A 17,262-nucleotide genomic window follows, 5' to 3' on the forward strand; every position below is an offset into this window, starting at 1 on the left:
TCATCTCTCAGAGCTAAGTAGGATTTGTCTGCATTAGAGAGTAGAGGCCACTAAGGTATATGTAGGAGCCACAGGCAGTTTCTGCTGATTCCATTGCTGCCGCATTTCTTTGAATCACGCTGACCTAGGAAGCTGTTCCAGGGCACTGCATTGCTGAAGTAGTTGTCACTGGAATGAGACATAAAGCCAAGGGTCTGACCATTTGTTGTAAATAATGATCCCATGGTTGTGGGTGGTGATGTCAGGTTGGTGACTTGGCCACATTCAAAGTAATATAATAATTATGTTGTGATTACACTACTGAGCTTAAATTCTCCCATAGAATGACACTGTATTCTGTATTTCTAAACTGTCGTGCAGTGTGGCTATGTGGAATTAGAGTTGCTGTGTTTCACACAAGAGAGGGGCATGTGTTGTCAATGGATAAGTGCATAATTCATAAATGTTCCTGAGATAAAAGGCACTGCATAAATTTAAAATTATATAGCACTGTTTTCTGTATGGTAAATATTAGAGAGAGGCTTAAGTGGTTCAGAAAAGATTGGCTCCTTCTGCCCAGTGCAGGGCCTACAAAATATAACTTATTGCATGTCAGTTTAAGTTCAGACATTAGCAGCACAACAGGCATTTGGGTTCTGAGATGATTGTATGGTCCAAATTATCAGTATGGGGTTTAGCCTAAATAGAAGTTGTGGAGTCTCTGAAGTGTCTCTGTTCTGCAAGCTCACGCTTTTGAGTCATTAGTCATAAATTGCTATGTACACAGCACATATGGAAAAGCGGACGTATCCTAGAGGAAATATCATCAGAAACAAGTTACCCAATTGAAGTTACAATGTAAAAAAAGAACAGATGATAATCCCATTGTTTTCTTGTCATCATGAGTAAGCATTATTACCTGTGTTATAGTCTCATAGTTATAGCTTAATCTTATATATTTTATAGTCTTAGAGTGTTGTTTATGACTTTCCCTTCTTTCCAGTATAGAGCAAAATTCAGGAACTTTTTTTGTTAATAGAACTTTAACTAGTGCCCTTAAATGTTTTTTTATTGTTTTTTTTTTTTCTGCATCTAGAGTTGTGTATTTGGTGAAATTTAGTTTTTCATCAGATTTCTAGAATGATGAAATAGAATAATTTTCTCCCATAGCGCTTTTGTGCATTTTGCATGAAACAGCAGTCTTTTCAGATCTCAAAATACTGATAAAAGCAGCAAAGAATCCTGTGGCACCTTATAGACTAACAGACGTTTTGGAGCATGAGCTTTCGTGGGTGAATACCCACTTCCTCAGATGCATGTAATGGAAATATCCAGGGGCAGGTATATATATGTGTGCTAGCAAGCAAGCTAGAGATAACGAGGTCAGTTCAATCAGGGAGGATGAGGCCCTGTTCTAGCAGTTGAGGTGTGAAAACCAAGAGAGGAGAAACTGGTTCTGTAATTGGCAAGCCATTCACAGTCTTTGTTCAATCCTGAGCTGATGGTGTCAAATTTGCAGATGAACTGAAGCTTAGCAGTTTCTCTTTGAAGTCTGGTCCTGAAGTTTTTTTGCTGCAGGATGGCCACCTTAAGGTCTGCTATAGTGTGGCCAGGGAGGTTGAAGTGCTCTCCTACAGGTTTTTGTATATTGCCATTCCTAATGTCTGATTTGTGTCCATTTATCCTTTTCCTTAGAGACTGTCCAGTTTGGCCGATGTACATAGCAGAGGGGCATTGCTGGCATATGATGGCGTATATTACATTGGTGGATGTGCAGGTGCACATGTTTCACCTGCACATCCACCAATGTAATATATGCCATCATATGCCAGCAATGCCCCTCTGCTATGTACATCGGCCAAACTGGACAGTCTCTAAGGAAAAGGATAAATGGACACAAATCAGACATTAGGAATGGCAATATACAAAAACCTGTAGGAGAGCACTTCAACCTCCCTGGCCACACTATAGCAGACCTTAAGGTGGCCATCCTGCAGCAAAAAAACTTCAGGACCAGACTTCAAAGAGAAACTGCTGAGCTTCAGTTCATCTGCAAATTTGACACCATCAGCTCAGGATTGAACAAAGACTGTGAATGGCTTGCCAATTACAGAACCAGTTTCTCCTCTCTTGGTTTTCACACCTCAACTGCTAGAACAGGGCCTCATCCTCCCTGATTGAACTGACCTCGTTATCTCTAGCTTGCTTGCTAGCACACATATATATACCTGCCCCTGGATATTTCCATTACATGCATCTGAGGAAGTGGGTATTCACCCACGAAAGCTCATGCTCCAAAACGTCTGTTAGTCTATAAGGTGCCACAGGATTCTTTGCTGCTTTTACAGATCCAGACTAACACGGCTACCCTCTGATACAAAATACTGATATTTTCTTAAAGGAAATTGAACTTTCATGTCACCATGGAGAGGGAAGGGAGAGCTTTATTTTTGCTTTAAATTTACACACAAAGTTTTGCAACATAGGCAAGTGTTTTTTCCTGCACCATAAGGGAACTTTCAACATGATAAAGGTGTCTATATATGCTGCTAGAGAAGCAGTTTACAATGATTATATATATATATCTCCTCTGTAAATGGTTTTGTTTGGTCTCTCTCTCTCCCTTGATATCACGCTGTCCTTGGAAGCCAAAAAATCTTCCTGCGTTATAGGTGAAACTATGCTTTATTGAACTTGCTTTGATCCACCGGAGTGCGCAGCCCTGCTCGCCCACCCCTCGGAGCACTGCTTTACCGTGTTATATTCAAATTTGTGTTGTATCGGGTGGCGTTATATTGAGGTAGTGGTGTATATACGTACACATGCATACATTTAAGGAAACTGTGGTATTTCCTTAAAGCAATTAAATGGGACAGAATTAACATGAAGTTGGGTAAGCTGCATTCATCAGAGTTAGGGTGACCAGATGTCCCATTTTTAAAGAAACAGTCCCGTTTTTTGGGACTTTTTCTTATTTAGAAGCCTATTACCCTCTTTCCCCTCCCCCGGTCCTGTTTTTTCAGTTGCTATCTGGTCACCCTAATCAGAGTGAAAGTTGTGAAAACTACAGGAAGTACATATATGAACTGGAAAAAATAGCACTTTTTTGTCTCTCACTCAGAAAAAGGGCAGCACCCTAGTTTTCTCATGATGTTTTTATTAATGCTTCAGGTTAATAATAGGACACTATAGATCGCATATTAATATGCACCTTGATGCATTTTATATTTAATATGGGTCCAAGATATTGTTATAAATAAGTCACTTACAGTCCTTCCCTGTGTCCTTTTTGTCCTCATGCCATTACATCTGCTTGAATTGATATCATTTATTTTATCAATGATCTAACTGAGAAACATGCTGCATCTCCCTGCCACTGTCAGTCTACCACTTCAATTTTTCACCTAGATGGACTTCCATTTACATGGTGGAATCTGGAGGATCTTGTCAGTCCTCTCCCCTTTCATCCTTAAATAAATATGAATTCATGAGCTCCTATGTCTCGTCTACAATGTTTCTGGCCAAAGAAGCTCGAACAGGACTCTCTTCAGGGGACATTAATGGCATTTCTCAGTTTGCTCAAAGAGACTTTTTAGAAATGTGAGGTGCAACATCACCTGAAAGATAAGATGTTCTATCAGTGCAGAACACTATCATTTGGCCATTAGGCTTTGTTCTCAAATTGTCAATTTTGACAGAATTTTTTCAATTTTTTGAATGGAAAATTCAAAATGAAAAAAATGTAAGAATCATTTCAGAATAAAACAAATTCCTTCATTTCAACATTTTGAAACAATTTAATGTCAATGTATTATTTTCAAAGTAAATGAAATTACACTTCTATTTAGAAAAATCTCATGGGAATATCCAATTTTTTGTAGTCTAAAAACTTTCTGGGAAACTTTTTTCCAGATAGCCCTATTTATAAGTACATCTATAGAAGGTGTTATAAATGGTTAGGAGCCATGGCTATAAGGAAGCTTACAATAGATTAATCATTTGTTAAAAACATATATTAATCATTTATTAATTTTTTATTAAATGTTTATGAATGCAGCCTTAATATAAAGTGTAACCAATATTATTCTGTTATGTTTCTGAGCCTGAGGCTTTGTATTTATGTGTTTTCTTTACACATGGAGAGGGTACAGACCAACCCTTTTAACAGCTTCACTGTTACCAGTACAGCATGTTGACGTTGAGCAAAGGGCTACATCTCCATACATGGCAGCAAGGGGGAAGCAGATTTCTGTTTGGAATGACTTTGGGTAGGAGCAAGTTATACAATGTTGTACAATGTTTACAGACAAAACAAGCTTCCAGAGAGTACAGACAAACTTTTTAAGTCACGGAAATCTGAAGCTTACCTGCAAACTTGATGTGGAATTTATTTTCGGGTTTTAATATTTGTACATATAAAGGACATTTTGGAGCAAAGTCTTTAACTGCCCAGGCTCTTAAAATGGTTTGATGATCCTAGAATAAAATAGGAAATACAATGTAATGACAATGGAATTCAAGTAATCCTTTTGTTAAATCAAACGTAAAAAAAGCTCTCCTAGCTGCTGAGCTATCTGATGGCTCCATTTCAGATAAGTCACTTTCAAATGATATAACACTTGCTGATTGTATACATTTATTTATTTTCTAGTGATATACTGTATGATGGGGTCATGTACACTGCCAGGTTGCCATTTAGATTTGTACAGAAATCTAATCTATGTAATCATTTATATGGCCACCATCATTGTAGCATCTGGAAGAAAAAGCCATGACTGAAGATGACAGCACAGGAAAAATAAACAGATCACTTATAAACATGGAATTTTTTTTAAAAGTCCACATTTATGCTAAATGTTAATGGTCCTTTATAATATAAGTAAAAATCTATGCTCATCTGTTTCCTTATACAGAGGTGAGCCTCTGCCTGTGGCCTGGAGTTTTGAAGGGCATGGAAGAGGGCATGCTGCCTCCATGCCTATTTCTCCTCCCTTAACTAAGCCCCATGGAAGCTATTCTATGTTGCTTGTGCAGAGTGAGAATGGAAGCAGGAAGCAGTCTTACTCCCCCATGTTCTCCTTCCTCTTGCACTGCAAAGCAAGACAGTCTGCAGTCACTTACACAAGTTCTCCCTTGCAACCACAAGTTGTTGACTGGCTACTTTTACTTGATGAATATTGTTCTTTGTTCTTTTATATCTGTGTCCTTCCATTATATTTACTGCATCATACTTAGCTCAAAGGAGAAGTGTATACAAATAAAATGTCCTGAAGTGCCATTGTAAGGAATATGATGATACTAATGATTTTAAAAAGTTATTTAATATAAGGCCCTAGATTTTAAATACATCCAGAGATCCTAGTAGCACTTGATGGTAATTCTGCATTTTTGATTTAACCTGGAAATAGGTAGATTATTCTTTTAACACACACCCAAGCTTAATGTTGCTGATTACAATTTGGAAAATATACCCAAAGGTAAAAATTCCCCATTACCCAGGAAATAATGAAATTCTATTTCTTATTGGGGGTCAGTTTCCAGTAATCTCTGAAAATAATTCAAATTTAACTCATTTTTATCAAAGATGTACGTATTGAACCACAGTTTCCTGTTAGTTCTGCATCATAGAAAACTAAGAAATGTGGTGGGGTTGGGTGTTTGGTTTGGTTTGTGTGAAACAACTCTGTTTTAGCAACATAATTAGTGTGTGAAAATCATTTAATTTAACTGAATGATCAAGCACATCATAATACTCCTGTTTCTGAAACCATACCATTTTATTGAGTCCCAGCATTTGAATGAGATAAAAAGGTTTGGAGTTAACCATGTTAAATCCCAAGGTTTATGAGCCACAACAGACCTAATCTATCACTTTTTTGAGAAACTATAAAAATGTATAGATATAATGGTAGTTTAATTATAGACCAAGAATGCCAATAAATTTCCAAGACATCTATTATATTTTACATTTTTTAAGAATGAATTGCTCTCAGCAAGAACTCTTTCATTATTGCACATCATGAAATAAGTATTAATAGATTCATATATTAAATTTCATGAATTATTGTTAAATTCAACACATTTAGCCTTAGAAGAACATATCAATTTTCATTTATTTCTGAACAAAAAATAACTGAGAGCAGAGCACAGGAACCAATTCTGTGGCCATGCCTAGTCATGAAATTGGTGCTATTAGAGAATGAAAAGAATGAGTTATTACATTTGCAATGTCATCAGCAAGAAAAGCTTTCAGACTGGATCACAAGGGAAAATCTCTGCCTGAAATAGTGTGTAATTGATATCTTCAGACCACTGCACTGTAATGTCAATTGAGGCAGTACCACATATGCTTTCTGTGAAGTACTAGAATAACATGACAGACATTTTCACGGAGGTGAGGCAGATTTGTTCATAAATTGTGTTTGTGTTGCGTTAACTCTCAATAAGATGTAAGGAAGACCGAGCTTCAAGAAATTGCATGTGGAGGTCCCTTTAAAGTCTAGCTTTAATGTGGTCTAGGAAGTTCCACCTCAGCTAAGCACTACGCTGTAAGCATTCCTTTCAGTTTGCAAAGACATCTAGCAGGCTCAATTAATTCCTTTTCCTATAGTAGGTGACTTTCCACGCCATGCAGGATCCACATTCTCACTGTTTTGTCTCATTAATGAAATGATGCTCTAATCCACTGCAATGATCACAGAAGGCCCTGAAAACAGTAAAATAGATGCTTGGACAGGAAGAGATTATTTCACACCCCAGCATGTATGAAAGGTTTGGAGGAAGAGATGGGCCAAGGCTGGAAAATCTATGTAGCTGTAGATCCCCTAGCTAATCTTTTGTGGAGGGATAGAACAACAGTTGTAAGGGATAATGCAGCCTTCAGTCATTGCCCCTTTGATAGGAGGATTCCTTTTTCCTCACCTCTTGCATGGCAATATACACACAGCTTGTTTACTTAGGTTGTGGGTGGGGATGAGGATTTGCCTAAATGAATTTTAAACTGCTACTAATACATTAGACGCAAATTATTTCCTTGCCCATGTTTAATATAATTAAATAAATGATGTAGATTAGATTTACTACAAAAATGTATTCCAGTTCTAATGCATTAGTGTTATTCTCATGAGTTAGATAAAATTTCCCAGGACAGATGGAAAGCATACCAGCCAATGTTAACTTTTGTTATACACAACAATCATATATTTTTTTTCTTCTAAAGATTATTCCAAATATTTTCTTTCAATTTTTTAATTTCCTCTGTTTTAATATTATTTCCTCCTAGTTGCATAAAGCTGTCAGGAGCTATAGTGAGCAGAGTGTGTTTTTTTTTCTTTTTTTTTTTGTAGAAAACAAGAAATTTTTATTAAAGACAGACATTTTAAATAAAAACACATTGTCCTAAATGTAAAACACCAATAGATTATTCATATAAAGAAAAGGGGCAAACTTTTAAAAGTTAAAATCAATTTCAATTTTAACATTTGCAGAACGTGTTGCCACACTTGTTATACCACTACATGCTATAGCTCCTTTTTTAATATTCTCTTTGTGATTCTGACAGTACAGAGGTTCACCTTGAAAAATATTTATAAACTTACTTGTAGAATACATTCAAGTATTCATTACAAGATCACCTCTGTGCAAATGCATTAACTCAACCTGCCCTCATGGCACACATTGCTCTTGTTCTTGTTACACACATATGATTTGTGTCATTCAGTTTGTTACCAGTGTGGGGAAAATCCAAATGCAACTTAGGCAGAGTCTAAAGGGGGCTAAGCTGGGGTAATATATATCCCAAGAAGCCTGCTTTAACTAACACATTTTTAAACCCTCTTGTTAGTGCCTTTTAAACCCTCCTGTTACTGCATTTGCTGCACATCTATTTTTAATAAATGAGTGACACCTACTAATACACAGTATATTAAAATCAGAAGTGTTGTGTAAGGAGATATTGTCTGGTTAGTGAGTGTAAATCTAAGGTGGTTTAATATACCTACTGAGGGAGTTAAAAGAGGGTGTAAATTACACCAACCTTGACTCCTGCAATCTCATCTGTGAACTTCTAAATGCTTTGTATAACCACATATTTTTGTAGACTGTAGAAAAGATTTGTACAATTTAAAAAATAAATACATAAAAATCTCAATTTTACAGTTGTTCAGAACAAAATTGTTTATAATTTGTTTTTACATGACACCTGTTATAGTCGTGGTATCTAACATAATGAGTGAAGTGCTCACATAATAATTCAGTGACTGTAGGAAACCTGAAGAGTCCGTTCAGTAATTGTCACAGAGGGCAATCTGCTGCCACAGGGAAAAGAGTTAGACTCCAAAAGATGCTCTTCTCCATGTCACTTCTTGGCCTGAACAAATAGCATCCTTTACCAGAGAAGAGATATGATAACTAAAAGGGGGTCTGGAAAGTTGAGAAATGCCTGCCCGCACGACAGGAAGCTCCCACTTCTGCTAGGGAGTAAGAAAAGTGGCTTGTGGCCCCATTGAAGTCACCTGTTATTTTGCTGCTCCCCTCCTAAGCTCTAGTCCATGGATCAGGCCCAACACAAATCCTGAGTCTGCAATCCATGGACCTATTGAAGTAGCAGGCAATGGCAGCCTCTTGCCAGCCAACAACAGTCATAACAAATGAGTAGAATCACTGACTAGTCAGAGCCAACACAAGCTTTGGGCTGAGGGGAGAGGAACCACTTTGGTCTGAGTTATGATGTGCATTTTGGTCAGGTGGCTGAAACAGGGGCACTTACGTTTTGTAGAGATGCCCAATTTGTGTACTTAAAATATTTGTATGCTCTTGAATGGATCTTTGACTATTGTGCAGGTGGAAAATTAGAGGCATAAGAGTAGCTAAGCAATGGCATTTCTACCAGTCCAGTGCACTACTCAAGTGTTGCAGTTTAAAATCAGTTTTGTCTATAAGATAAAGTGTCAGGGTGCACTCTGAAACCAAACCAGCTTAGCCATTCTTAAACCGTGAACTTATTGATGATGAAACAGGGAACTGGCTTTGGTAGGTTCAAGCTTTCTCAAATTCAACCATAAAATATATCCTTTTTTGAGTTTTAAATTCCATTTTGATCGCTGAGATTCAGCTGTCTAATTTCTGTTCTCGTATCCCCTCTGCATGTTTTATCCCTCACCCTCCCTCTTGTCCATCCTTCAACCAAAGTTGTTCTGGTTTCCATAAAGGTAGGAAGGGCAAAGAAGTGTGCATGGAGGGGTTGGGAGTGGAAAAACTAAATCTTACTGTATTTGAGGAGAAAAGAGAGAGAGACTCTATGGGCCATGCCCTTCATATAGACATTTACACCCATGCAAAACTGCTACCAGATCAGAATGGTGATGATAATTTGCAGTCACAAACATCTACAAAAGTTGCAGGTCAGTATGGAATTGGGCCCATAGTCTACAATGGAAGAAAAATGCTGCCCTTAATAAGTGAGCATTGGTCAAGAAAACTTTCTCTGATGGTGTGGGAAGAATAAAGGCAAGGCTCCCATTGGGACAGAGTCATAGTTACTGAGTAGAACAGCCCAGTTTAAGGGCAGGAATTGAACTCAAGAGCAGGGCAATTCTATTGAAGAACTATCTGAGTGCAGGACTAAGCAATACACATAGTGAGTACTCTATCACCAAAATGGGGAAGCGTTAGTATAAGCAGTGCCGCCACGACAAGGCCCTTCCCCTTAGGCACTGGTTATAGGGAGAAAAAAGTCTTTATAGCAATATGTAAAAAAATCAAGGTAACAGGAAAGGGGAGCACAACTGATTCCCCTTTATCACTGTGAAGGGAGACACTACATTGCCATTAGCCACCAGGGTTAGCAGTGACTCAGCGCACATTCCAACAAGGCATTCAGATCCCCAATAGCAAAAGGTAACAGGAACATTTCTTCAATAGTATTTGCCTTTTTGAATGCTGGCTGCTCTGAATATATTAGTAAATCTGTGTTGTCAGCATCTCTTCTGAGAGTGGCATAGCTAGTACTGTAAGCACAGAATGGAGACTGTAGTAGAAAGTCTGCTTGGAGGGGTTCCAACACTCCAAGATGCCTCTGCAGCCCCAAAGTGGCCAGTGCTGGCTGGAATGGATAAAGGACTACATGTCCAGCATGTTCCCCTAGATAGCCTCCTATGGAGTTCTGAATATAGTCTAAAGCTGTCCTTTCCTGGTAGAAATGTTGGGGAAGATAACATTTACACTGCTTTTCCTTCATCAGGGTGAATATCTCCTGCAGTGTAGCTGCCCATACCGTTGCAGAAAGGTGCAAGTTTCAACCTCCTGCACAAACAGGGGTGAATCAAACCCTCTATTTGCAAAGTTATTATTCTGGATCAGGTGGTTAAATTTAGGTTGTTTTGGTTACTAGTAGGTTTTGGATTGCTATCAGTAGACGGTACCATTAACAATTCAACAAGTATGAATTTACCCAGGTACTTGTAGTAACGATAGCATCTGCGTGGACTTTGAAGAGGAGATGCCACAATATCTCAGTCACTGCAGCATGGCAAATTCTGAGTGCCTGCTCTAGTTGAAGCATACTATTTGATTGACCTTCCAGTACCTTTTGTTGCTGTGTTCTCAAGATTTTGTAAAGTATTATGAAGGCCCTTTTTGGAGGTATCAAATGTTAGATGATGACATCAGTTTTGGGAATGTCCTGGTAGGCGCCTAGGTCCAGATGCTCACATTTTTCACTGATGTCAATTCAGTCATGTCCATTTACACCAGCTGAGCATCTGGGCCTTTGCTTTGCTTTGAATTAACATAACTTTTTAAGCATATTCAAACACCTTCTAAGGTGTCTTAGTACAAATGAACAATTGCCCCACTAAAATCTGCAGCTAAGGGAGCATATATTCCACTCCAGGGGATCATCTTTTCTTCTTCTGACCTACAGCTTTATTGGTTCCTTTATCTTTCCTTCCCTGGTGCTGCTGCTCTGTCCCTGATAACATTGCCTGAAAAGTGACATGTTTAAGGTGGGGAGTAACTGGGATTGGAAGGCTGAGATAATGGTTATGATGATTGGATTAGAGACTTATTTATTTATTGAATATGCTCTATAGCTTTATGCAAAACCTTAAAGGTTTCTGTGTTAAACATGAAGGATGGGAGAACACTTGGAAAATTCATCATCACTTTTTATTGCCTAGAATGAGATCAGTAGCTTGAGAGGTAGATTATACAATATTACAATCTGGGTCAAGTCTAGCTAAATTTCTTAGATTTTTACATCTAACACTTAGTTTATCTAGGCATGTTTCTTTGTTTATACCTCTGTATATAAAAATGATTTTGTTAAAAAGGTGGGGAAAATTTTAATTGAATTTACTGAAAATTATAACCATGTGCACTAGCAAATTACAAAAACTGGCTTGATTTCCTCTGTTAATATGTAAGATTCCTAATTTAACTCCACAAATGTTCAAACCTAAGTGAACTATCCTCTGCAGCCTGAGACCCTCTTGAGCAAAAACTACTAACAGTATTGTACTTTAGGATGGAGGTGTGTGGGAAGGTAGTAATGTGATCATAAAACTTACTTCCGTTAGTGGAGTTTTCAAGTGGGTCTTTCAAAGCAACAGAGCAGGACGCTACTCCAGTGCACTCTAGCACTTATGGAAATGTTTTTAATTTTATCATAGATTTGTGGGAATCTGGATCTGTTTACATTATCAATGATCTTCCTTTGTGGATGTGTACTTCCCATTATTAACAATTGTTACCAGACAAATCATAATGAATGATTTATTCAAGGAATCCAGCCTCTTTTACTTGTGAATCGACCACATTTTGTCAAATTCAATAGTTATTAAAAATTAATCACCTGATAATTTATATACATAATTCTTAGTCTGTAGCTGTTTGGAAGCAGTTCACAGTGAGTATCTGATTTTTGAGTGGAAGCATAAGCAATATGATATGTCTGTTTCCTGACTGGATGAATATAACTCTTAGAATTGTATCAGAGGGGTAGCCGTGTTAGTCTGGATCTGTAAAAGCAGCAAAGAGTCCTGTGGCACCTTATAGACTAACAGATGTATTGGAGCATGAGCTTTCGTGGGTGAATGCATGCATCCGACTAAGTGGGTATTCACCCACGAAAGCTCATGCTCCAATACGTCTGTTACTCTATAAGGTGCCACAAGACTCTTTGCTACTCTTAGAATTGGGTTTCTAGCCCAAACATTGCAAATAGTCCCATTGACTTCAGTAAGATATTCTGTATGACTTGAAGCAACTCTTGTGAATAAAGATTTATTGATTTTTTTTGCCTATATAATTATAAAGAATCAGTATATTTCATATTTCTTATACTTTATATTACTCCTTAACACAAAATTTTTAAAAAATCACAGCAATGTATTTTGCACTGCATGAAAAATACATTTTATGTTTACATAGCAAGATTTTAAAACTCTCTAATTTTCTTGAATAAATCTGACCTTAACTCTTTTTTGTACAACTTTGCTTACTCAGAAAGCAGTAATTTACATAAAATTGTATGTGAGATGTACTATTAAATCCTGTGTTATAAATGAGTGCAATCCTGTCTCCATTGAAATCTACTGCCAAGATTTCACCCTGTATGTCTAACGTGTATGTGTAAATTGGAGAATTATAACATTTATCCGTAGTTTTCTTATACTCTAATCCTTTTGGGGGAGAGGATCCTTTTTGTTCCATGTTTGTGCATGAGGTCCTGCTCCCTAACTGGGGCTCCAGTTTGCTGCAATAATACACATAGTAGTTTACAAAGAATAAGGTCCCCACAAGAATAAGCCCCCCGTCCCTCTCATCCTTATGTCAGATCCAGAAGGGTGGACACCTACTCCTGCACAGAGCTCCATAATAGTAATAACTGTGTGAAGAGCATACACATGATTCTTCAAAGTATTTCTAAAGAACTTACCGCTGCTGTCCTGTCCATCTCGCACCGGCTACTCAGAATGAAACAGGCCTCAGCATCATCCATTCTAAAAGCAAGTGGAAAAAGCAAAAACTATCAAATGTTATATATTTATATTTAAGCCACCATGTCATATGTGACAGCAATCCAAGTGTGCACAGGTCATACAGCATAAATTCTTGCTATGAACTTGTATTTCTAATAGTTAATGATAGCTTGTTGCTTAGAAGTATATTGGACCAAAGTTTTAAGTCAGCTATTTTCATGTATTTTCTGAATGTCAGTTTGACCACATAGTCGCTCTCGTACCTATGGTTCTAGTCTTGTAGTACAACTTTCAGTAATACCAACGAGAGTTGTGCCTCAGCAAAAGCTGCAGTTTGGGGCCTAAACTCAAGGTAAAATGCCTTAAGTGTAATGAGTACAACAGGTGATACGTACAACCAATCTATTCACTCTAAGAGTACAATAATACAGAATTTTCATTGTCATGTCCCTTTAACCAACACCTCCAGAAACACCAGGATACTTTTCTGTACATAACTCAATTTCTTACCGTAGGTATAATGATATGCACTACCAGTAAGAATGTGTGAAAAGTTCATATTGTACTGATAATACTTAGTCCTCTTACAGTGCATTTCCTCCACTTATCTCAAAGCACTTTAAAGAGGAGTGAAAAAAATCTCCATTTTAAAGATGGGAAATCTGAAGCACAGAGAGATTAAGTGATTTGCGTATGGTCACACACTGAATCAATGGCAAAGCTGGGAAACTGAATGCAAGTCTCATGACTCGATCTGCTATATAGTTTTGAGAGGCTAGAAATTTAGAACCTGACTGCTTTTTGAAGAAATTTCTGATTTTCAGATCAATATGACTCATAACAAAACAAAAATGTATTTTTTCAGATGTACTGTTTGAAATCAGACTTCCCTTAAATGTACATAAAAACATCTGTTTTAAAACCAAAGATAAAAGATCATATATCTCTGTTTAAATTTAAGAAAAAATCCACTGTAGAGTACATGATAGATACAGATTTGAACACTACATTATAGGGCAAATTTTGCTTCATATCATGTGTATTCCCATTAATATCCATGGGTTTGACCAAGTGAAATAGAGAAGAATTTGGCATGTGTACCATTTTACAAATCTTACTCAGTCAAACCTTGCTGATGTTAATTATATCAATGCAAAGCAAAGCCTCAGTTCCACAAGCACTTATTCATGTGTTTCAATTTTACTAACACAAGTAGTCTTGTCATTTTCCTGGATTTTACAATATGACATTACAGGACGCTTTCAATAGCATTACTCACATACACAAAGTTAAATATATACGTAAGTGTTTGCTGGTCTGGTCCCAAAGTCTCAGAATTTAAAATCCCAGAACATTCCTAAATATTGTCTATTTACATATCTGTACAAGTTGCATCATAAACTAGTTACATTTCAAGGGGTTGGTAAATAGTGGATTTTCAGAAGAATAATGATGCGGGTGAGAATATTTCAAATTAATTGCATTGTATTAGAATGTTTCCGTTTCTCATTGCAATGCAGTTACATAATGGCATTATTTTTTTTCTAGGACATCTTCAAATATAATCACATTATATATCTCTTTATTGATGATGAAATGTTAAATAGCAAATGCAATTAGATATTGACATTAGATTAACACAGGATTGCTGTCCATTAAAGACTGCTGTTCAAAGGGCAAAATTCATCCTTGAACCTAGAGCCAGTCCAAAACCTGTGCCCCACTTCAAATTCCATTTACCTACTCAAAATAGGAGTTCCAGGGGATTTAAGTGCTGTCCTTGTGCTGGCCCCTTGCAAATTAGCTAATTTCATCAAATGTGATAGAGGACATCTACAAATGTTGTGGGGGGGGGGTTAAATAGAAACCGGGACACGTAGTAAAGGATTGTCTGACCAGGTGAATATATTCATCATGTCCTGTGGAGAACTGATTGAATTATTTGTTATGAACAAATAATCTGGCAAATGTATGAAAATAATCTGACTAGTGTCTGACTGTATTATATGAATGAACAATTTTCAGCCTATGAGCTGTTTGCAAACAATTCAGTATTTGCAACTGGCTATTCCTGGCATGTGATGGGTCACTTAAGTCACATGGTATTGTTTCTGCTCCATATTCATAGATTCTAGGACTGGAAGGGACCTCGAGAGGTCATCGAGTCCAGTCTCCTGCCCTCATGGCAGGACCAAATACTGTCTAGACCATCCCTAATAGACATTTATCTAATCTACTCTTAAATATCTCCAGAGATGGAGATTCCACAACCTCCCTAGGCAATTTATTCCAGTGTTTAACTACCCTGACAGCTAGGAACTTTTTCCTAATGTCCAACCTAAATCTCCCTTGCTGCAGTTCAAGCCCATTGCTTCTTGTTCTATCATTAGAGGCTAAGGTGAACAAGTTTTCTCCCTCCTCCTGATGACACCCTTTTAGATACCTGAAAACTGCTATCATGTCCCCACTCAGTCTTCTCTTTTCCAAACTAAACAAACCCAATTCTTTCAGCCTTCCTTCGTAGGTCATGTTCTCAAGACCATTAATCATTCTTGTTGCTCTTCTCTGGACCCTCTCCAATTTCTCCACATCTTTCTTGAAATGCGGTGCCCCGAACTGGACACAATACTCCAGCTGAAGCCTAACCAGTGCAGAATAGAGCGGAAGAATGACTTCTTGTGTCTTGCTCACAACATACCTTTTAATGCATCCCAGAATCACGTTTCCTTTTTTTGCAACACCATCACAGTGTTTGGTACCATCTGCAAACTTAATAAGCGTACTTTCTATGCCAACATCTAAGTTGTTGATGAAGATATTGAACAGAGATGGTCCTAAAACAGACCCCTGTGGAACCCCACTTGTTATACCTTTCCAGCAGGATTGGGAACCACTAATAACTACTCTCTGGGTAGGGTTATCCAGCCAGTTATGCACCCACCTTATAGTAGTCCCATATAAATTGTATTTGCCTAGTTTATCGATAAGAATATCATGCAAGACCGTATCAAGTGCCTTACTAAAGTCTAGGTATACCACATCCACCGCTTCTCTCTTATCCACAAGCCTCGTTATTCTATCAAAGAAAGCTATCAGATTGGTTTGACACAATTTGTTCTTTACAAATCCATGCTGGCTATTCCCTATCACCTTACCACCTTCCAAGTATTTGCAGATGATTTCCTTAATTACTTGCTCCATTATTTTCCCTGGCACAGAAGTTAAACTAACTGGTCTGTAGTTTCCTGGGTAAATGTGGGTTAATAAAAGTTTGCAGACAGGATAATCAGGAAAAGCAATGTTCGCATGAATCAAAGTATTTGCACTTTATTAATGAAGCAATTCCTCAAACATTGTTGTGACTAAAATCACATTTCAGTGAATGTTTTTTACTTTAAAAAAAAGCAGATGTGTAACTGAAGAGCAGTGAAGACTATTGAGTGAAGGTGTGTGAGCAGGGTTTCTATAGTATTCAAGATGTTTCACTTCTAAGGTACATAACTACAAGATTTCATAGGCCATTCACATTTGAATTTCCATGCTGAATACAGAGATTTTTAGAATTATAGGCAGGATTGGTGGCATTGTGTATTATTACCTTTGTCTCATACTTTCCAATACAAAACCTCATTTTCAGTTGCTTACAACTTTGCAAAACATTAGCCACTGGGCTGAAATTTTCCATGCTGGGTGCCCACTTCCAGTGCATTCCCTTCCAGATCCTGTAAGATTACTAAGTCTCACCAGGTCTCTGCTGTCAGCAAATATCTGTGATATACACACTTTGCCAGTGGGTATCTTTCCCTCTCCAGTGCTGCTCTATTTAGAGGATGACAACTTACTATTGCTATCAGTTACTCCATTAGCTCAAACAGCAGAAGACTGGGTGGTGGATCTAAAGGTTCCAAGCCTGCTGATGAACTGTGTGTGTTAATATGATGGCACAGGATGAAATTTCTGAATTCTCAGTTGGCCTTTATAAAAAACCTATGATATTACACACACACCAGTGTTATTAAAACATTTTATTAAAGTTGCAAACTCAAGCACTCAAAAGTTAGGAGATGACAGAATTAAAATGGCTTCAAACATAGCCTATTGTGCCAACCAGAACGACCACGGTTGCTGGTGTCGCACGAGGCATCATGTAGTGAAGTTTCCATATCTGGCTTACTCCTGTGAATCCATGAATTTATGGGGCAGCTTCATGGGCACCACAGATAAGGTTAGGTGGTACCCCTTTGTGCACTGATGGACAGTCTGAGAGCATGGTGTACTGGGGTGTTTTTGTCCATGCGAGTAA

General features: G+C 37.7%; 1 protein-coding gene across 8 annotated transcripts in view; it reads right to left on the reverse strand.

The window, feature by feature from the left end:
* KCNT2 (potassium sodium-activated channel subfamily T member 2) overlaps nucleotides 1–17,262 on the reverse strand; it is a 283,250-nt gene that overhangs the window by 116,749 nt on the left and 149,239 nt on the right. For all 8 annotated transcript variants that reach the window (XM_030573508.1, XM_030573507.1, XM_030573506.1 and 5 more), the window contains exons 13-14: nucleotides 12,917–12,980; nucleotides 4,347–4,455 (exon numbers count right to left, since the gene is read on the reverse strand). In XM_030573508.1, the coding sequence (XP_030429368.1) occupies nucleotides 4,347–4,455; nucleotides 12,917–12,980 (173 nt within the window). The remainder of the gene's footprint in view (nucleotides 1–4,346; nucleotides 4,456–12,916; nucleotides 12,981–17,262) is intronic.

This window comes from Gopherus evgoodei, chromosome 8 (assembly GCF_007399415.2).
Source record: "Gopherus evgoodei ecotype Sinaloan lineage chromosome 8, rGopEvg1_v1.p, whole genome shotgun sequence".
Lineage (NCBI taxonomy): Eukaryota > Metazoa > Chordata > Testudines > Testudinidae > Gopherus > Gopherus evgoodei.